At 44.4% G+C, this 21,169-nt stretch overlaps 2 protein-coding genes across 4 annotated transcripts in view; one reads left to right on the forward strand and one right to left on the reverse strand.

Moving 5' to 3' along the window:
* PPP2CB (protein phosphatase 2, catalytic subunit, beta isozyme) overlaps positions 1-10,527 on the forward strand; it is a 25,797-nt gene extending 15,270 nt beyond the window's left edge. Inside the window, exon 7 of the mRNA XM_011944533.1 lies at positions 10,137-10,527. The gene's annotated coding sequence lies outside the window, so the exon portion shown is untranslated. The remainder of the gene's footprint in view (positions 1-10,136) is intronic.
* Positions 10,528-18,701: 8,174 nt separating this feature from the next.
* The window catches only part of UBXN8 (UBX domain protein 8), a 22,531-nt gene continuing 20,063 nt past the window's right edge, over positions 18,702-21,169 (reverse strand). For all 3 annotated transcript variants that reach the window (XM_011944534.1, XM_011944536.1, XM_011944535.1), the window contains one exon: positions 18,702-18,869. In XM_011944534.1, the coding sequence (XP_011799924.1) occupies positions 18,702-18,869 (168 nt within the window). The remainder of the gene's footprint in view (positions 18,870-21,169) is intronic.

The raw sequence follows: 21,169 nt of genomic DNA on the forward strand, positions 1-21,169 counted from the left end.
CAGGATGGTCTCGATCTCCTGACCTCGTGATCCGCCCGTCTCGGCCTCCCAAAGTGCTGGGATTACAGGCTTGAGCCACCGCGCCCGGCCCCATCTCTCTCTTTTTTAAAAAATATTTGTTTAATCTCTCAATTGAAATAAAGTTGTGTTGAGGAAATTTGATTGCAATATTCTTTGTTACAGGACTAACTTTCAGAAGAAATTCAAATAGCTGGTAACTTTTAGACCATAAAAAAAGCCATTCTAAAAAATTTATTAGATAATTTATATTAATGTCACATTTTTAAGTACAACTATGGATTGTATACTAAAACTAGAATATAACTGGGAAGAAACTTTCAAAAACTAAAATATATGTTATATATATATATATAAATATATATATACACTTTTTTTTTTTTTTTTTTTGAGACAGGGTCTCACTTTGGGTTGCCCAGGCTGGAGTGCAGTGGCCCAATCACAACTCACTGCAGCCTTGACAATAAATCAGTTTTAACCTGTGTTAATTTCCATTGCCACCAACCAGCCCCAGGCAACCACTAATCTGCTTCTGTCTACAGATTTACTTCTGGCCAGCTCATATCAGTGGAATCACATAAATGGTTTTTGTGCAGGTTTTTCACTAGCATGTCCTGAAGTTCCTCCATGTCATATTTAACAGTTCATTCTTTCATTCCTAAGCAGCTTGCCATGGTGTGAATATAACACATTTCTGTCTATGCATTCATCAGCTAATGTGTCCATTTGAAACATTTAGGCTATTTAGTCATGGTTGCTCAATTTGGTAAATTTACCAACAATCTTTAAATTGTACCCTTGAAATGGGAAAATTTTATGATTTGTAAAATATACCTCAGTGAAGCTGTCTTTAAAAAGAAAGAGACGGGCTTGGCCAGGTGTCATGGCTCACGCCTGTAATCCCAGCACTTTGGGAGGCCGAGGTGGGCAGATCACGAGGTCAGGAGATTGAGACCATCCTGGCTAACACGGTGAAACCCCATCTCTACTAAAAGCACAAACAATTAGCCGGTGGTGGTGGTGGCGGGCGCCTATAGTCCCAGCTACTCGGGAGGCTGAGGCAGGAGAATGGTGTGAACCCGGGAGGTGGAGCTTGCAGTGAGCTGAGATCATGCCACTGCACTCCAGCCTGGGCGACAGGGCCAGACTCTGTCGCAAAAAAATAAAAGGCTGGGCATGCTGGCTCGTGCCTGTAATCCCAGCGCTTCTGGAGGCCAAGGCAAGAGGACCACTTGACCCCAGGAGTTTGAGACCAACATGGGCGCATAGTGAGACCCCATTTCAAAAATAATTATAGTTGGGTATGGTGGCACACGCCTATGGCCCCAGCTACTAGGGGTTTGAGGCTACGGTGAGCTATGATCATGCCACTGCACTCCAGCCTGGGCAACAGAGCAAGATCCTCAAAAAAAAAAAGAGTTGTGCAATACCACCAGAGCAGTCTTTAGAGGAAAATTTATAATTAAATGCTTGTAACAGAACAAAAGCTGAAAAGTAATGAGCTAGGTGTTTGTTATGTAAAAGTTAACAGATTAAGAGCAAAAATCAAAAGGACAAAACCACAAACCGTTGCTTGAAAAGACTAATAAAACAAAAATTGCAAAAAACAACAACAAAAAACATACAGAAGGCACAAATAAAAGCATGATTTTGCAAAATAAAAGGTAACAAAAATGATCAAAAATTGAAGATAGACTGGGCACAGTGGGTCATGTCTGTAATCCCAGTGCTTTGGGAGGCTGAGGCAAGAGGATGACTTGAGCCCCAAAGTTCAAGGCCAACCTGGGGCAACATGGCAAAACCTCATCTCAAAAAATACCAAAAAATTAGCCAGGCGTGGTGACACACACTTGTAGTCCCAGCTACGCGGGGGGTTAAGGGGAGAATCACCTAAACCTGTAGAGGGCAAGGCTGCTGTGGTGAGTCATGATCTTGCCACTGCACTCCAGCCGAGGTGAGAGTGAGACCCTGTCTCAGAAACAAAAAAACTGAAGATACTATGAATAGCATTTGCCAGTACATTTGAAAACAAGAAATTACAGAAGTAATTTACTAGAATATTTATCAAACTGACTCAAATATAGTCTAATTCTGTCACTATAAAGATTAAATAGAGTCACACATTTACATCTTACAAAGAATACACTAGGTACCAAAGTTTATAGCAGCATTCCATAGCCAAAAAAGGTGGAAACGAGGCAAATTCCATCAACAGATTAATGGATAAACAAAGTGTGGGCCAGGTGCAGTGGCTCATGCTTGTAATTCCAGCACTTTGGGAGACGGGTGGATCACTTGAGTTCAGGAGTTCGAGACCAGCCTGGTCAACATGGCGAAACCCCATCTCTACTAAAAAGACAAAAATTAGCCAGGTGTGGTGGAACATGCCTGTAATCCCAGCTACTCAGGAGGCTGAGGCAGGAGAATCGCTTGAACCCAGGAGGCAGAGGTTGCAGTGAGCGGAGATCACACCACTGTACTCCAGCCTGAGCGACAAAGTGAGACTCCATCTAAAAAAAAAAAAAAAAAGTGTGGTATATCCATAAAATGGACTATTATTCAGCCATTGGAAAGGAATTAAATTCTGACACAGGCTGCAATACGGAGCACCTTCAGAGCATGCTTAGTGAAATGAGCAAGACACAAAAACACAGCTACAGTATGTTTTCGCTTATATGAGGGTACCTAGAATATAGGCAAATTCATAGACACAAAAAGTAGAATAGAGATTGCCAGGGGCTGGAAGGAGAAATGATTGAGGAGTCATTTTAATGGCTAGAGAGTCAGATGATTAGAAAGTTCTGGAAGTGAATGGTGGAGAAGATCATACAACATGAGTACACTTAATGGCACTGAATTGTATATTTTAAAATGATTAAATTTTATGTCATATATATAGTACCACAATAAACAATTTAGGGCCAGGCGTGGTGGTTCACGCCTGTAATCCCAGCACTTTGGGAGGCCGAGGCAGGTGGATCACCTGAAGACAGGAGTTCGAGACCAGCCTGGCCAACATGGTGAAACCCTGTCTCTACTAAAAATACAAATATTAGCTGGACGTAGTGGCACACACCTGTAATCCCAGGTACTTGGCAGGCTGAGGCAGGAGAATAGCTTGAACCTGGGAAGCGGAGGTTGCAGTGAGCCAAGATCACGCCATTGCACTCCAGCCTGGGCGACAGAGCGAGAGTCTGTCTCCAAAAAAAAAAACACACACACACAATTTAGAATCGGCTTGTTATATTTACACACGCAGGGATAAAATAAATTCTGCTGGGATTTGGGGATTATATTGTATTGAACCTCTATCAGTTTAGGAAGAATAGGTTGTTTTACATTATTGAGCCTTCTAGTCCATGGCGATGGTATAAAATACCTCTTTGATCAAATCCTCAATTTCTCTCAACAATGTATTATAATATTTGGTATAAATGTCTTGCCATCTAACCATAACATTTGATTTCAAAATGCTGTCATGGGTAATACCTTTCTATTTTCTGATTGTTTAATTATGATAAATTGAAATAAAAGTGATCTTTTAAAATACTTTATTTATTTATTTATGTATTTGTTTGTTTTGAGATGGAGTCACTCTGTTGCCCAGGCTGGAATGCAATGGTGCGATCTCTGCTCACTGCAACCTCCTTTTTTTTTTTTTTTGAGACAGTCTCACTGTAGCCCATGTGGGAGTGCAGTGGCACAATCTCTGCTCACTGCAACCTCCACTTCCCAGGTTCAAGCGATTCTCCTCTGGAATAGCCAGGATTACAGGCACCCACCATACGCCCAGCTATTTTTTGGTATTTTTAGTAGAGATGGGGTTTCACCATCTTGGTCAGGCTGGTCTCGAATTCCTGACCTAAGGTAATCCATGCACCTCTGCCTCCCAAAGTGCTGGGATTACAGGCCTGAGCCACCACGCCTGGCCAAAATATTTTCTTCTATCCAGTAGCTATCCTAAATGCTCTTAGTTCTTATATAAGTTGAGTATCCCTTATTCAAAATGCATGGGACCAGAAGTGTTTCAGGTTTAGGATTTGTTCTGATTTTGGAATATTTGCAGATAGATACCTGGTTGAACATCCCTATTCCACAAATCTGAAATGCTCCAATGCGCATTTCCTTTGAGCATCAAGTGTACCTGCTCAAAAGGTTTTGGATTTTGGAGGATTTTGTATTTCAGAGTTTTGTATTAGGGATACTCAACCTGTATTTATCAGCAAAATTACTTTGGATTTTTTAAAATTACAAAGTCACATAGTCTGTGAATACAAAGCTTTTTTCTTCTTTTCTAATCTCTATGACTTTTTGTATATGTTTCATATTGCTTTGATTAGGACAACTAGTATTTCATGTTAGTGGTAGGGGTTTTTGGAGGTACTTATTCCTTACCACTGTTTCTTGTAGGCAGCACTTTTTGTTGTTGTTTTAATTCTAATCTAATATTCTCTACTTTTTTGTTGTTGTTTTTGTTTTTGAGACAGTCTTGCTCTGCCACCCAGGCTGGAGTGCAGTGGGGGCGATCTCGGCTCACTGCAACCAACCTCCGCCTCCCAGGCTCAAGTGACTCTCATGCCTCAGCCTCCCGCATAGCTGGGATTACAGTTGTGCACCACCAAGCCCGGCTAATTTTTGTTTTTTTGTTTTGTTTTGTTTTTTGTAGAAACGGGATTTTGCCATGTTGGCCAGGCTAGTCTTGAACACCTGACCTCAAGTGATCTGCCCGCCTCCCAAAGTGCTGGGATTACAGGCGTGAGCCACCACACCTGGCTAATCCTCTCTATTTTCATTTGGGGATATTTAGACTATTTATATTTAATACAATTATTGATATTGTTAGATTTAAGTCTGTCATCTTGCTATTCATTTTCTATTTGTGCCATTTATTTCCTCTTTTTCTGAATTCTTTTGGATTAATTGAGTATTTTTTATTCTATGTATCTCTTTTGTGTGGCTTATTAGCTGTACCTTTTTGTTTTGTTCCTTTAGTGGCTGCTTTAGGATTTGTGGTATACATCTTTAACTTCATTCCGTCTACCATCAAGTGGCATTACACCACTTCACATAGAGTATCAGAACCTTGTAATATACATCCCTAACTTTGTGCTATTGTCATAAATTTTGGTTTTATAAGCCCCATGCAATATTTCTATTATATTATCATCACTAAAATATCACTTAAAGGGATTTAGTAATAAGAAAAATATTTATTTACTCATATAAATCTGTGTTATTTCTAGTGTTCTTCATTGCTTTGTATAGTTTTGTATTTCCATCTGGTATAATTTTCCTTCTGCCTTAAGACTTTAACATTTTTTGTAGTGCAAAGTTTGATGGTATTGAGTTTTTTCAGCTTTTGTATGTCTTTAAAAGTATTTCTTTCATGTTCATTTGGGAAAGATCATTTTACTAGGTGTAGGCTGAGCGCAGTGGCTCATACCTGTAATCCAAACATCTTGGGAGGCAGAGGCAGGCAGATCACTTGAGGCCAGGAGTTCAAGACCAGCCAGGCCAACATGGTGACTACTAAAAATATAAAAATTAGCTGGGCATGGTGGCCTGTGCCTGTAATCCCAGATACTGGGAGGCTGAGGCACAAGAATCACTTGAACCCAGGAGGCGGAGGTTGCAGTGAACTGAGATCACACCACTGCACCCCAGCCTGGGCAACTCTTGTCTCAAAAAAAAAAAAAGAAATTTTTTTAAAGATTATTTTACTAGGTATAGAATTCTATCATTACCCATGGAATCACAGCCCCTTAGCCTGCAATTCCACTAATTTAAGTTTGATTGCTGTCACCTTGTGCTTAGGTGCTGGGTTTTTCTCGGGCGCTCCTGCTCCCCATTTAGCAATCCTTGCATGCCTGCATCCGAGGGAGGTCCTCCATGTTCTCACCCCCTCCCCAGCTGGAGACTGCTGCTGTGTATCACTCAGTGCTGGGCTCATGGCAGGAGCAGGTGAGGTTCTCTGTTGTCCCAATTCAGCCTCAATCTTGAGCTGGCTGTTGGTGCTTTGTGTTTTTTTGGTTTTTTGGGTTTTTTTATCTTTTGAGACGGAGTCTTGCTCTGTCGCCCAGTCTGGAGTGCAATGGCGCAATCTTGGCTCACTGCAACCTCTGCCTCTTGGGTTCAAGCGATTCTCCTGCCTCAGCCTCCTGAGTAGCTGGGATTACAGGCACATACCACCATGCCTAGATAATTTTTGTATTTTTAGTAGAGACAGGGTTTCACCATGTTGGCCAGGCTGGTCACGAACTCCTGAACTTAGGTGATCCACCCGCCTCAACCTCCCGGAAATGCTGGGATTACAGGCATGAGCCACTGCACCCAGCCTGTGCTTTGGTTTTCAAGGTGAGGTTTTCTGAGCATTCTTGCTCCTTCTCCTGTGGCCACCAAACTTCTTGTGTCCGTGGTTGGTGTAGGCTGGGAGTTTTCGGCCCCATTCCTAACAAGAGTAGACATCTGTTTGGTATCTGTATCCACTCTTCCCTCCAAGGTAGAGAATTTTTGCCTCGACTTTCTGTTGGCAGCAATAATCTTTGCCTGAGTCCTGGGAGAAGCAGATGGGTTTTGTTTTGGTTTTGTTTTGTTTTGTCTGCCTCTGTTCCTTTTCCAGAGACAATAGATCTGCCAGTGCCTGGCAGGCTATAGTACTTGCTGTACTTTCCCCAGCAGGTTAAGACCTTGGCTTGGTAGGAGAGAAGGGTCTGTGGAAGTCAGTGGAGTTTTGTGCTTGTTCCCCTACAGCCGCCAGTCACCTCCTTGTTTGCTCTGAGATTGGCTTTCTCTGGTCTCCTGCCCTGTCTCACTCCTCCTGAATACCTACTGAAGGGTGATGAGGAAGAACTTTCTAGAGAATGGGCACTCCGTTTGTGTCTGAAGCCCCCAGCCAGGACTGGCTTCATGGCATGGGACCTGTGCAGGGCCCCACACTTAGAAGGCTTCAGGTTTGGTTTACTACATTGCTGTTGCCGTCTTGATCTTCTTCACTTTTGAGTAAGGGTTCCCACATTTTCATTTTGCACTAAGGCCCACAAATTAAATAGCCCGTCTGGTTCCAAACTGATGCAGTAGCCCATGCGTGACCTTTACAAACATCAAAATCTTAGCTTGTATAGCAGGTGCCTTTTCTCCCATGTTTTGCCAAAGGGAAGACAGTTTCTGTGTCCCGTCTCTCCTTGGAGAGGGTTATCTCTTTTTGGAATTCAGGTTACATAATTGCTTTGCAGCCTCAGCTCACTGTGGGCTCAAAAATGTTATGGTTTTGTGTATCATCCAGCTGTTTCTTTTTCTTTTCCTTTTTTTCTTGAGACAAGGTCTCAGTATATTGCTGAGGCTAGTCTTGAACTCCTAGGCTCAAGTGATCCCCTGACCTCAACCTCCCAAGTAGCTGGGACCACAGGCATGCACCATGCACCCAGCTAGATCCAGCTGTTTCTTGTTGCTAGGGTGAGAGCAGCATTCTTTACAGATCTCTGTGTCCTAAGTGGAAGTCTAAATAAGCCGTATGATTTAGAGCTTGGTATTTTTAGAATGTCAATTTCAGCTAGCAGAGCAATTACCTGACTAAAGCCTGTTCCCTCCCTTTAAAGGGAGATTTCACACGTTTTAATTTAAATCTTTCCTTCAGAAAAAGGTCACTTTATTTTCTTTTATCCCCACAACAAAACACCCCTTAGTGTCACTGCCACAATAGAACAACCTAGAATGACTTTATTATTGTCTTGTGATAATAGCTACTGTATAATTAAGCTCAAATGAGCAGAGCTCCCATATCAATCCATGATAGTGAGGAAGAGAGTTTACAAAGTGAAATACAGAGATGAAGAGTAATAAAATGAGGGGAAATTCTCTAAGACCATGTAGGGTGGTGGCCCACACCTGTTTGTCTCAGCACTTTGGGAGGCTGAGGCAGGAGGATCACCTGAGTACAGGAGTTGGAGACCAGCCTGGGCAACATAGTGAGACCCAATCTCTACAAAAATAAAAAATAATTAGCTGGGCATGGTAGCACACACCTGTGGTCAGTCCTCAGATACTCAGGAGGCTGAAGCAGGAGGATCGATTGAGCCCAGGAGGTCGAGGCTCCAGTGAGCCGAGATCGGGCCACTGCATTCTAGCCTGGGCAACAAAGTGAGACCCTGTCTCTACAAAAATATTTAAAAAGAGTTGGGCATTGGTACTCTGAGGTTTTGTAATTAAAAAAAAAAGCTAAAGATTAAAAATGAAAAATAAGTAAAATAAAACTTAGCCAGGCATGGGAGGCAGATCAGCAGCAGTGGAGGGCCCTGGGTGGTGCAGCCTGCACCAGTGTGGGGTTACTCCTAAGAGCCGCACCTCGCAGGGGTGCTGGGGTTGCTGGTAACATCATCGGGAGCACAGTCCTAAGGCCCTTCCCCTCCTGTTCTTAGCCTCCTCCACCTCTCCTGGGCCGTTGGGTTTTGTCATGTTGGAAACAAGGTCTGAACTGAGGCCAGTTAACTAAGATCAAGGTACAAACTAAGATCAAGGTACAAACTAAGATCAAGGTACAAGGCCTGTTTTGCAAGGAACAGCAATATGCCCCCTTCAAAGATGACAGCTGGCCACAGGACTAAGCTTGGCAATAAGATGTGAGTGGAAGCTCCCAAAGCTCTCTAAAGAGGCCTCCTCTTCTCTGATTCTTGGAGTGTGGACAGGATAGCTGGAATCCTAGCATCTAGTTTTGAATACCAGGTGACATGGAAGATGAAAGCCATGAACTGAGATAATGTCCCTATAAGCTTTTTGTTTGTTTTTTGTTTATTTTGCGATGGAGTCTCACTCTGTCACCCAGGTTGGAGTGCAGTGGTGCAACGTCAGCTCACTGCAACCTCCACCTCCCGTATTCAAGCGACTCCGGTGCCTCAGCCTCCCAAGTAGCTGGGATTACAGGTGCAAGCCACCATGCCTGACTGTTTGTGTTTGTGTTTTTTCAGTAGAGATGGGGGTTCCCCATGTTAACCAGCCTGGTCTCAAACTCCCGACCTCAGGTGATCTGCCCGCCTCGGCCTCCCAAAGTGTGGGGATTACACCCGGCTCCTGTAAGCTGTAAGTGTGAGTCACCACCCGGCTCCTGTAAGCTTTTACATGAGAGAAATCAACTATGTTGTGGAGGCTGAGGCAGGAGAATCACTTGAACCCGGGGGGCAGAGGGTGCAGTGAGCTGAGATCGTGTCATTGCACTCCAGCCTGGGCAACAGGGTGAGACTCCATCTGAAAACATAAAAATAAAAATAAATAAATAGCCAGGCATGATGGCACACACCTGTGGTCCTGTGGCAGGCGAATAGAGAATTAGGATAACGGCGGTTCGGCAGGTGCAGCCAGTTCTGATAAGCAAAAGAACAGCAGGTGCAACCAGCTCCTATAAACAGGAGAGCAGCAAGTGCAGCATATAGGCCACATCCTCCCTCCCATGATAACAAGCTGCTTCAGCCTCTGATTGACTGTGGCTGTCTCCAGTTCAGCGTCTGCTGGGTTGCAGGCCAATCCTTCATGGGGTGTTGCCAATTGGAGGCCTGTCTAGGGCACCGAGGTGTGTTGCCAGGTTCCTCGGGCTTGATAAAAATCTTAATTAAGGAGGCTCTTGAGCCGCTTGTTCAAGCTCACTCTCGCTCTGTGAATTGTCTTCAATAGGTCTGTTTTCCCTAGTCTGTTCTTCTATCGCTTTGTCTTCCCTTGCTTCGTTCTTTTGTTACTTTGTGCGTTTTGTTCAATTCTTTGTTCAGCATGCCGAGAACCTTGACAACTCCATCAGGTAAAAGTCCCAGCTACTTAGGAGGCTGAGGTGGGAGGATGGCTTGAGCCTGGGGAGGTTGAAGCTGCAGTGAGCTGTGATTGTGCCACTGCACTTCAGCCCAGGTGACAGGGACTGTCTCAAAAAAACAACAAAAACTAAAGCTTTTAAAGTCAGAGCTTTCTCATAGAGCACTTGACAAATTTACAAGTCAGCCTCCTTCTAATCTTTAGCCTGCTGATACTTTTCAACATTTAATCATTAAATATTATACAGAAGTAGAGAGAAAAGTATAAAATATACTCATGTACCTATCCCTTCGATTTTTTGAGATGGAGTCTTAACTCTTGTCTCCCAGGCTGGAATGCAATGGCACGATCTCGTCTCACTGCAACCTCCGCCTCCCAATTTCAACCGATTCTCCTGCCTCAGCCTCCCAACTAGCTGGGATTACAGGTGCCTGCCACCATGCCCTGCTAATTTTTGTATTTTTAGTAGAGATGTGGTTTCACCATGTTGGCCAGGCTGGTCTCGAACTCCTCACCTCAGGTGATCCACCTGCCTGAGCCTCCCAAAGTGTTGGGAATACAGATGTGAGCCACCACGCCCAGGCAATCCCTTAGCATTAATATTTATTCATCTGTATTTGCACGTGCTGCCCCAGAAGGTGATGATTATTACTGAGACAGGATCTCACTGTCACCCAGGCTGGAGCAGAGAGGTGAGAGATCACGGCTCATTACAACCTCAATCTGTTGGGCTCCAGTGATCCTTCCACCTCACTCTCCAGAGTAGCTGGAACCACAGGTGCAGGCAACCATGCCTGGCTAATTAAAAAAAAAATTGTAGAGATGGGGTCTCACTATGTTGCTGATACTGTTTGGCTCTGTGTCCCCACCCAAATCTCATCTTGAATTGTAATCCCTGTGTGTAGAGGGAGGGACTGTAATCCCCACGTGTGGAGGAAGGTAGGTGATTGGACTATGGGGGCAGTTCCGCCCTGCTGTTCTCATGATAGTGAATTCTCACAAGATCTGATGGTTCTATAAGAGGCTCTTTCCCCTTCCCTCCTGACTTCTCTCTCCTGCTGCCTGTGAAGAAGGACATGTTTGCTGCCCCTTGCGCCATGATTGTGAGTTTCCTGAGGCCTCCCCAGCCCTGCAGAACTGTGAGTCAATGAAACCTTTTTGTAAATTACCCAGCCTCAGGTAGTATCTTTATAGCAGTGTGAAAATGGACTAATACAGTAGCCCAGACTGGTCCCAATCTTCTGGGCTCAAGTGATCCTTCTGCCTCAGCCTCCCAAAGTGTTGGTATCACAGGTGTGAGCCATCTTGCCTGGTTTTAATCATATGTTTCTAATTATTCCATCTCATTGCAAGAGGGCTACAGTACAAAAAAAAGTATAATTAACCAAGAACCTAAAGATCAATAGTTCCTTTCCCTAAATACAGAGGAAGAATGCTTCTTTTCTAACTAAGGAAACAAACATCTCTATATTTAGCCCTTTAGTTATACATGCAACTGATGTTTGTCCTTTCTGTTGAAGAAAAGTATCTGCATTACCATGTCAAGAAATGGCTCTAATGATTTTTATGTTAGGAACTGGGGAGGAGGGGCAGAGGAGAACCATTATTCCACAAAAGTCATGAGTTATTTACTGAAATTTTTGCTGTATAAAAGACCAGTTTTTTAGTGATAATCATTTTCTATACTCAAAATCCTTGAAAATGGATGTGGAGGGACAATGGAAAATAGAGCCTATCGTACGAATGATACAATGGATTTTGGGGTCTCCAGGGAAAGGGTTGGAGGGGGGTGAGACACAAAAGACTACACATTAGGTACAGTATACACTGCTCAGGTGATGGGTACACTAAAATCTCAGAAACCACCACTAAAGAACTTGGCCAGGCACGGCGGCTCACGCCTGTAATTCCAACGCTTTAGGAGGCTGAGGCAAGTGGATCACCTGAGGTCAGGAGTTCAAGACCAGCCTGACCAATATGGTGCAACCCCATCTCTACTAAAAATACAAAAATTAGCTAGGTGTGGTGGCCAGTGCCTGTAATCCCAGCTACTTGGGAGGCTAAGACAGGAGAATTGCTTGAAACCAGGAAGCAGAGGTTGCAGTGAGCTGAGATCGTGCCACTGCACTCTAGCCTGGTGACAGAGTGAGACTCCATCTCAAAAAAAACAAAAACGAACAACAACAAAAATGAGGCCAGGCACAGGGGCTCATGCTTGTAATCCCAGCACTTTAGGAGGCCAAGTCGGTGGATCACCTGAGGTCGGGAGTTTGAGACCAGCCTGACCAACATGGAGAAACCCTGTCTCTACTAAAAATACAAAAATGAGTCGGGCATGGTGGTGCATGCCTGTAATCCCGGCTACTTGGGAGGCTGAGGCAGGAGAATTGCTTGAATCCAGGAGCCGGAGGTTGCAGTGAGCTGAGATCGTGCCATTGCACTCCAGCCTGGGCAACAAGAGTGAAACTCTGTCTCAAAAAAAAAAAGTATTAATATAATCAAACACCACAAACCTATTGAAATAAATAAATATATATATGGAGAGAGAGACAAATACATCTATAAGGAAAAAAAAGAAAATAGAGCCTATGAAAGTCTATAGGCTGGGTGCAGTGGCTCACACCTATGATCCCAGCACTTTGGGAGGTCAAGAGAGGTGGTTTGATAGCAGCCTGGGCAAGAGTGCAAAACTCTGTCTCCACAAAAAATTTAAAAACTTAGCTGCGCATGGTGGCATGTGCTTGCAGTCCCAGCTACTCGGAAGGCTAAGGCAGTAGGATCATGTGAGCCCAGGAGGCCAAGGCTACGGTAAGCCGTGATCACACCACTGCACTTCAGCCAAGGTGACAGAGCAAGACCCTGGCTCAAAACAAAAAGACAGATATTAAGAGATATCAACAGTTAGAGAAACCAAACCATCTACCCAGAAAAGTAAATGTCATTCCTAAGGGCCTTTTCATATTGTTGGGGAAAATGCCCTGAATACTTCCTATAATAGTTCTCTGTTGCCACATAACACATTTTCCCAAAACATAACAGCTTGAAGAGAAACTGCCTTTGCAAAATTAAGACAGTAAGAGAAATCTGACATAGTTGACTTCATCTTGTTTGTAACCTCCAAGCTGTCCTTGGTCATTCCTGGCATAGGCCAAGTTAACCTTGGGAGGAGTTTAGTTTATTTAAGCAAGGATGATGCTAGCCCTTCCCAAAACTAAACTGCCTTCATAAAACTAATGAAAAGGCCACAAGGTTAGGATTATGAGAGCGGCCTGAATTCTGCTAATATAGAGTTATTAAATAACCAGCCATTGTTCTGAGGTCACAAGATTTGCAACCTCCACAGTTGCCCCTGTAACTAACATCACTATTATAGAACCTAAGATTGGTCTTCTGAGACGTTTTTGCAGACTTTTGCATTTGGGCAACTGACTGACCACACCTGAGCTTGCAACTTGTGACTCAACAGGTCCTGTGGCCCCCACCCAGAGGGGTACTCAGCCCCCAGGACCGTTTTCCACACCCCTATGATTCCATCCCCAACCGATCAACATTCCCCATTTCCTAGCCCTCTGCCCACCAAACTATCCTTTAAAAACTCTAACCTACGAGCCTTCGGGGAGACTGACTTGAGTACTAACTCCCTCTTCTGCGTGGTTGGCCTCATGTCAGTTACACTCTTTTTGCTGCAATGCCATGGCCTCAGTGAATTGATTTTTGTCTGTGCAGAGGGTGGGAGAAAGCCACTGGGCAATTACGAAACATCATTCATGATCTCCTGTAGTTTCTGTGAGTCTGGGCTCCAGGAGCAGCTCAGCTGAATGGTTCTGGTTCAAGGTCTGTCCTGAGGTTGCAGGGTTCACTCCCAGCTAGCTCGTGGAGCTACTGGCAATGAGGCTCCAGTTCCTTGGCATGTGGTCCTCCCCAGTGCACTAACATGGTTTCAGCCAGAGCAAGGGATTAGACCAAAGACAGGAATAGAGAACCAAAAGAAGTGCAGTCCTTGATCATCTCACCTAGGAAGAGACATACCATGACTTCTGGTTAATTCTGTTGTTTTTTGTTTGTTTTTGTTTTTGAGATGGAGTCTTGCTCTGTCACCAGGCTGGAGTGTAATGGTGCAATCTTGGCTCACTGCAACCTCTGACTCCTTGGTTCTCCTGCCTCAGCCTCCCAAGTAGCTGAGACTACAGGCGTGGGCTGCCATGCCCAGCTAATTTTTGTATTTTTGGTAGAGATGGGGTTTCACCACATTGGCCAGAATGGTCTGAATCTCTTGACCTCTTGATCCACCCACCTTGGCCTCCCAAAGTGCTGGAATTACAGGTGTGAGCCACCGCGCCTGGCCAATTCTATTGGTCTTAAAGATTTATCTCAAAAATTTATCTTGGCACACTGCAGGAAGGGATGACGGCATAAGGTCTGAATATCAGGAGAGAGAGATCGCTGGGGTCTATCTTGGAGGCTGGCTCCCATTCTGCTCTCTAGCCCCCATAAATGCACAGTCCTCCCACATGTAAGTACATTCACCCCCTCCCAAGGAACAAGACAGTCCCATCAGCTCACAGCATCAGCTCAGAGTTCATCTTCTCTATGTTAGGTGCAGGGGCAGATGATGACCCTAGAGCGTGGTTCTTAGGTACAGCTCTAAGATAGTTCTTCCTGAACTGCAAGGCTGAGAACTAGACATGTTATCACCCTCCGAACACCCAGCATGCAGTGGTGGGACAGTTACATGATGCCCAGACGCTCCTGTTCAGAAAGGCTGCAAATGAAAGGCACACACACTGCTGGTCCATAGGCAGTTCTGAAATCCAGCTGGGCGAGCACTGGAACCCAGTGCTACTCCTGCCAGGAAATGACTTTCCAGACTGTTGACTCTGCCCTGGGAGGACTTAATTCCATCTTAGGAGTCAGACTTCTACATGAAAGGGGGTGTGGATTTACAGCAAAGCATTTTTCTCACCTTGTTTCCTGCCTGTAGAATCTTGGAAATCTCAAGGCCTGTTTTTTTTTGTTTTTTGTTTTTTTACTTTGTGTCTTTCAGTTCAAGTTGACCAGGTTACTGCTGATGTAATTATTTTTTAAACTTCGTCTCCTGTGAATCATATTGAGGCATCACCTTTTGATTTTTCTTTTTTTATTTTACAGACAAGGTCTCGTTCTGTTGCACAGGCTGGAGTGCAGTGGCATGGTCTTGGCTTACTGCAGCCTCAATCTCTGAGCTCCAGCAAAACTCCTACCTTAGCTTCCCGAGCAGCTGGGACTACAGACACGTGCCATTATGTCAGGCTAATAATATTTTGCAGAAATGGGGTCTTACCATCCTGCCCATGCTGGTCTCGAACTCCTGCACTCAAGCGATCCTCCCACTTCGGCCTCACAAAGTGTCAGGATTACAGGCGTGAGCCACTGTGCCTGGCCCACCTTCATCTTTTCTCCGGTTTTAACAAAGGATTTTATAGTTACACCCTCACTTTAATCTTTAAACCATATTTTCTTGAGTGTTCTGAATTTAATCTTTGCTCTGAAGTCACTTTTAAATGTTAGTGTAATCATTTGCCACCTGGAGAAGCTGTGAATCTTGTAAACCAGTGAGCCCTGGTTTCTTTTTCAACAGTTCTTTGTTTAGCTTATTTCATTCCTGTCTTATTTTATTACAAGTGGCAGGAAGAAACCAATGGCATTTTCACTCTAGTTGGAAACAGACTTAGCTAGATCACTCACTCATTAACTATATTTTCCACTTTCCACACAACTGCAGGTGATGGCGTTGCTGAACTTACTGCCTCTAACCAGGACTTCCCTTTCTCCAGCTCCCGGGAATACTCCCAGGTTCAAGCAATTCTCATGCCTCAGCCTCCCAAGTAGCTGGGACTACAGGAACCTGCCACCACAACCAGCTAATTTTTGTATTTTTAGTAGAGATAGGGTTTTGCCATGTTGGCCAGACTGGTCTCAAACTCCTGGCCTCAGGTGATTTGTCTGCCTTGGCCTCCCAAAGTGCTGGGATTACAGGCATGAGTCTCCATGCCTAAACAAAAAAAATATTTTTTAGAGATAGGGGTGTTGCTATGTTGCCCAGTCTGTCCTCAAATTCCTGGACCCAAGCAATCCTCCTGTGTTAGCCTCCTGAGTAGCTGGGACTACAGGTGGGTACCACCATGCCTACCTCCATGAGGCTTTTATCCACAATTTCAAAGCACTGTGGGCTTTCAGCAGCACTCTCCTCAAAGCCCACTGCCTGATTCCAAAGCCACTCCTGCATTGAAGGGTTTTGTTATGGCAGCACCTTGCTAACCGATACCCAAAGCTGTGTTATATACTGCTCCATACATTACAAATGAACTCAAAACTTAGCTGCCTCACAAATCGTCAGAGCTCAGAATCTGGGAGCATCCTAGCCCGGTGGTTCCAGCCTGAGGCTTGCGTGCAGTTGTACTCAAGCTGTTGGCCAGAGCGGCCAGCTCTGAAGACTTGGCTGGGACCTGAGGGCCACCTCTAAGCTTTCGCTCGTTGCTGTGGGCAGGAAGCTTCAGTTCTTTGCTGTCCTTGCTGTGTGGACCTCTCCATGGGGTCACTCACAACAGGACTCCTTCCCCCAGAGGGAGGGACCCAAGAGAGACCACCAGGACAGCCATGGTCTGTTATAACCAAATCTCAGAAGTGATGTACTATCACTTTTTTTTTTTTTTTTTTGAGACTCAAGTGATCCTCCCACCTCAGCCTCCCTAGTAGGTGGAACTACAGGCACATGCCACCATGCCTGGCTAATTTTTGTATTCTGTAATTTTTGTATTTTGTATTATTTGTAGAGATGTGGTTTCACCATGTTGCCCAGGCTGGTCTTGAATTCCTGGGCTTAAGCAATCTGCCCATCTTGCCCTCCCAAAGTGCTGGGATTATAGGCATGAGCCACTGCGCCTGGCCTCATTTTTTTCAAAGTGAGATATTCTAGAACCAACCAACCTGCCCTCCCACCCCAAATTTAAGGTTGAGACAACTTACTATTTATTTTCAAAGAAGTATTAATTATCTAACATACAGCAGGTACTTCTGAGGGCAAAAAAACACAGTCCTTGCCTTTGAGGAAGTGCCTATTTGAGAAAACAAAACACAGCTACAATACAGTGTGCCAAATTCTACAGAAGGGGATAAAAGGAATGCCCAAGAGCCAGATGAGCTTTTTTTTTAGATGGAGTCTTGCTTTGGCACGAAGCTGGACTGCAGTGGTGAGATCTAGGCTCAATGCAACCTCTGTCTCCTGGGTTTAAGCGATTCTCCTGCCTCAGCATCCTGAGTAGCTGGGATTACAGGTGCACACCACCACTCCCAGCTAATTTCTTTCTTTCTTTTTTTTTTTTTTTGAGACAGAGTCTTGCTGTGTTGCCCAGGCTGGAGTGTAGTGGCATGATCTCAGCTCACTGCAGCCTCCGCCTCCTGGGTTCAAGCAATTCTCCTGCCTCAGCCTCCTGAGTAGCTGGGACTACAGGCGTCCGCCACCACACTAAGCTAATTTTTTGTATTTTTAGTAGAGATGGGGTTTCACCCATGTTAGCCAGGATGGTCTCCATCTCCTGACCTCGTGATCCGCCCACCTTGGCCTCCCAAAGTGCTGGGATTATAGGCGTAGGCCACCACGCCCGGTCAATTTTTGTACTTTACTTAGAGATGAGGTTTTACCATGTTGGTCAGGCTGGTCTTCAACTTTTTTTTTTTTTTTGAGACACTGTCTCACTCTGTCACCCAGTCTGGAGTGCAGTGCCATGATCTAAGCTCACTGAAACATCTGCTGGCCAGATTCAAGCGATTCTCCTGCCTCAGCCTCCCGAGTAGTTGGGAATTATAGGCACCTACCACTGCACCTGGCTAAATTTTGTATTTTTAGTAGAGAAGGGGTTTCACCATCTTGGCCAGGCTGGTGTTGAGCTCCTGACCTCGTGATGCACCCGCCTCGGCCTCCCATAGTGCTGGGATAATGGGCATGAGCCACTGTGTCCAGCCTGGTCTCGATCTCTGGACCTCATGATCCGCCCGCCTCAGTCTCTCAAAGTGCTAGGATTATAGGCGTGAGCCACCACACCAGGCCTGAGCAGACTTTTAAAACAGAGCACGAGAAAAGAAAAAAGGAGTGAGTAGAACAAAGTTAAAAGCCTTTTATAACCACACTTGGAGTCTGAACAGTGCATGACTTTATCATTATAAGCTTATAAGCAGGAGAGGGAAATATCAGACACATTTTTAAAAATTCACCTATATTTTAATGCTTTCATAGTTTTATTTTTTAAAATACTGATTCATTTGGAACTTTGTAAATGTAACATTTAATACAAGTCAAAATTATATAAATCGCAAACATTAGTTAAGTAAACTAATATATACCCATCAGAAAGAAATTTAAAGCCTCCAAGAGCTTTGAAGCTTCTTCCAAGTTTTTAATTTCACAGAAATACAGCAGAATAAACATTCCTGCTTATAAGACTTTGAAGAATTTGACTGAATCATGAAATATTGTGTGGTAAAATGGATTGAAGAGGCAGAAAGCAAAGTTCTATGGGTTTGTTTTCTAACACTGAGAAATAATGTCAGCTGGGAAAAAAATACCAATTACGGAGTGCCTTACTGCATACATTTTTACCTCGTTCACATTTGGTACACTGTAAAATGGCACAGTCCACAGATTATTATATGCAGAAAGCAATCCTTTTCTAATCCTATTCCCATGGATATCAATGTTCAATGTTTACTGCCATGAGCTCAATCAAGGTATGGTGTGGTTTTATCGTGAAGCCTTTATTGTGCCAGGAGGTCATGGCATAGCTGACTTCAAGCAGAACAGGGAGCATGTAGAGACTGGGTTTCGCCATGTTACCCAGGCTGGTCTCAAAACTTCTTTCCTAGTTGGTCTGCTCCTTCTCTTCCAGGACGAGCACAGTGTCCACAGTTATTCCTATGTCCTCCAGCGACTGGCCGCCCTCCACTGCCAGAGGCCGTCTGGGAAAGGAAGTAGAAAGGCTGTATAGAGATGTGTGGTACCCAATTCTCATCATCCAGTCAAGTAAGACCTAGAAGATAAAAAGCTTGGCTTAGTCATTATCAAATACTTTACACACCGTGTCCCTTTAGACCACCATAACATTTTATAATTTTGTCAATGTAAAATCATATCCCTAGGAGTCACGGGACAGAATTTTCATACCTTTCAAAGAAACTTTCTAGAGCTTAAAGGAAAATAGCTTGCCATGAGTTTTGAGATACGAATATTCTTTTTTTTTTTTTTTTTGACATGGGAGTCTTGCTCTGTCACCCAGGCTGGAGTGCAATGGCATGATCCTGGCTCACTGAAACCTCCACCTCCTGGGTGTAAGCGATTCTCCTGCCTCAGCCTCCAGAGTAGCTTGGATTATGCAGGCGCCTGGCACCATGCCCCACTAATTTTTGTATTTTTGGTAGAGATGGGGTTCCACCATGTTGGCCAGACTGGTCTTGAACTCCTGACCTCAAGTGATCTGCCTGCCTGTGCCTCCCGAAGTGCTGGGATTACGGCCATAAGCCACTGCGCTGAGCCAAAAATTAGCCAGGCGTGGTGGCAGGCACCTGTAATCCCAGGCCCTCAGGAGGCTGGGGAGGGAGAATAATTTGAACCCACGAGGCGGAGGTTGCAGTGAGCTGAGATCCCGCCACTGCACTCCAGCCTGGGTGACACAGCAAGACTGTCTCAAAACTATATATACACACATACACACACACACACATATATGTATGTATACATTTTTTTCCAAACATATAATGGCACAGAAGTTTGAGACCAGCCTGGGTAACATGGCGAAACCCAGTCTCTACAAAAAATACAAAAATTAGCCAGGCTCGGTGGTGCGTGCCTATAATCCCAGCTACTCAGGAGGCTGAGGTGCAAGGATCACCTGAGCCCGGGAAGGTCAATGTTTCAGTGAGCTGTGACTGTACCACTGTGCTTCAGCTTTGGTGACAGAGTGAGAACCAATCTCACAAAAATAAATAAAAACAATTGTAAATTATCTGTCAGGAACACTGATCCTATTTACATTCACGTTAACAAGTTATGATGGCCAGACACAGTGGCTCACACCTGTAATCCCAGCACTTTGGAAGGACGAGGCAGGAGAATCGTTTGAGTCCAGGAGTTCAAGATTGACCTGGTCAGCATAGTGAGACCCTGTTCTATTTTTAAAATATAAAATAAAAAATATTAAAGGTTTTCTGTTTTGTTGTTTTTTGAGACAGTCTTGCTCTGTCTCCCAGACTGGAGTGCAGTGGCACAATCTCGGGTCACTGCAACCTCCGCCTCCCGGGTTCAAGCGATTTTCCTGCCTCAGCCTCCTGAGTAGCTGGGACTACAGGCGCCCACCACCATGCCCGGCTAATTTGTGTATTTTTAGTAGAAACAAGGTTTCACCATGTTGGCCAGGATGGTCTCAATTTCTTGACCTCGTGATCTGCTTGCCTAAGCTTCCCAAAGTGTTGGGATTACAGGTGTGAACCACAGTACCTGGCCAAAAAACTATTAAAGTTTTAAGAATCCCTATTTTCCAATCTGGGTACTATTTCTTTTTAATCTTTGACAGTCTAGTTAGGTAGAAAATACGGTTTCATTTTATGTGTACTTCATTGATTCTATGTGAGGCCAAACATTTTTTTCATATATATATCTGTCACTGAGTCTTCTTTAGGAAACGTGATATTCATGTGTTTCTTTCCCTGTCAGTCTACTGAGGTGTTTATCTTTTCCTTGATTTAAGTTCCTTATAAAAAAATGACTGTCACACATAAATAGTAAAATGAGCTGGTTGTGGTGGCTCACACCTATAATCCCAACACTTGGGGAGGCCAAGGTGGGCGGATCACTTGAGCCCAGGAGTTTGAGACCAGCCTGGCCAACATGGCAAAACCCTGTCTCTACTAAAAATACAAAAATTAGCCAGGAACGGTGGTACGTGCCTCTGGTCCCAGCTACTTATGAGGCTGAGGCACAAGAATTGCTTGAGGCCGGGAGATGGAGGTTGCAGTGAGCTGTGATCTCACCACTCCATTCCAGCCTGGGTGACAGGGCAAGATTCTGTCTCCAAAAAAAAAAAAAAAATCTAAACTTTATGAATAGTTTCTTTACGGAATTTTTAATTTTTTTTTTTTTTTGAGTGATCTCGGCTCACTGCAAGCTCCGTCTCCCGGGTTCACGCCATTCTCCTGCCTCAGCCTCCCGAGTAGCTGGGACTACAGGTGCCCACCACCACACCCGGCTAATTTTTTTGTATTTTTAGTAGAGACGGGGTTTTACCATGTTAGGATGGTCTTCATCTCCTGACCTCATGATCCGCCCGCCTTGGCC

Source organism: Colobus angolensis, unplaced genomic scaffold (assembly GCF_000951035.1).
Source record: "Colobus angolensis palliatus isolate OR3802 unplaced genomic scaffold, Cang.pa_1.0 Scaffold233, whole genome shotgun sequence".
Classification (NCBI taxonomy): domain Eukaryota; kingdom Metazoa; phylum Chordata; class Mammalia; order Primates; family Cercopithecidae; genus Colobus; species Colobus angolensis.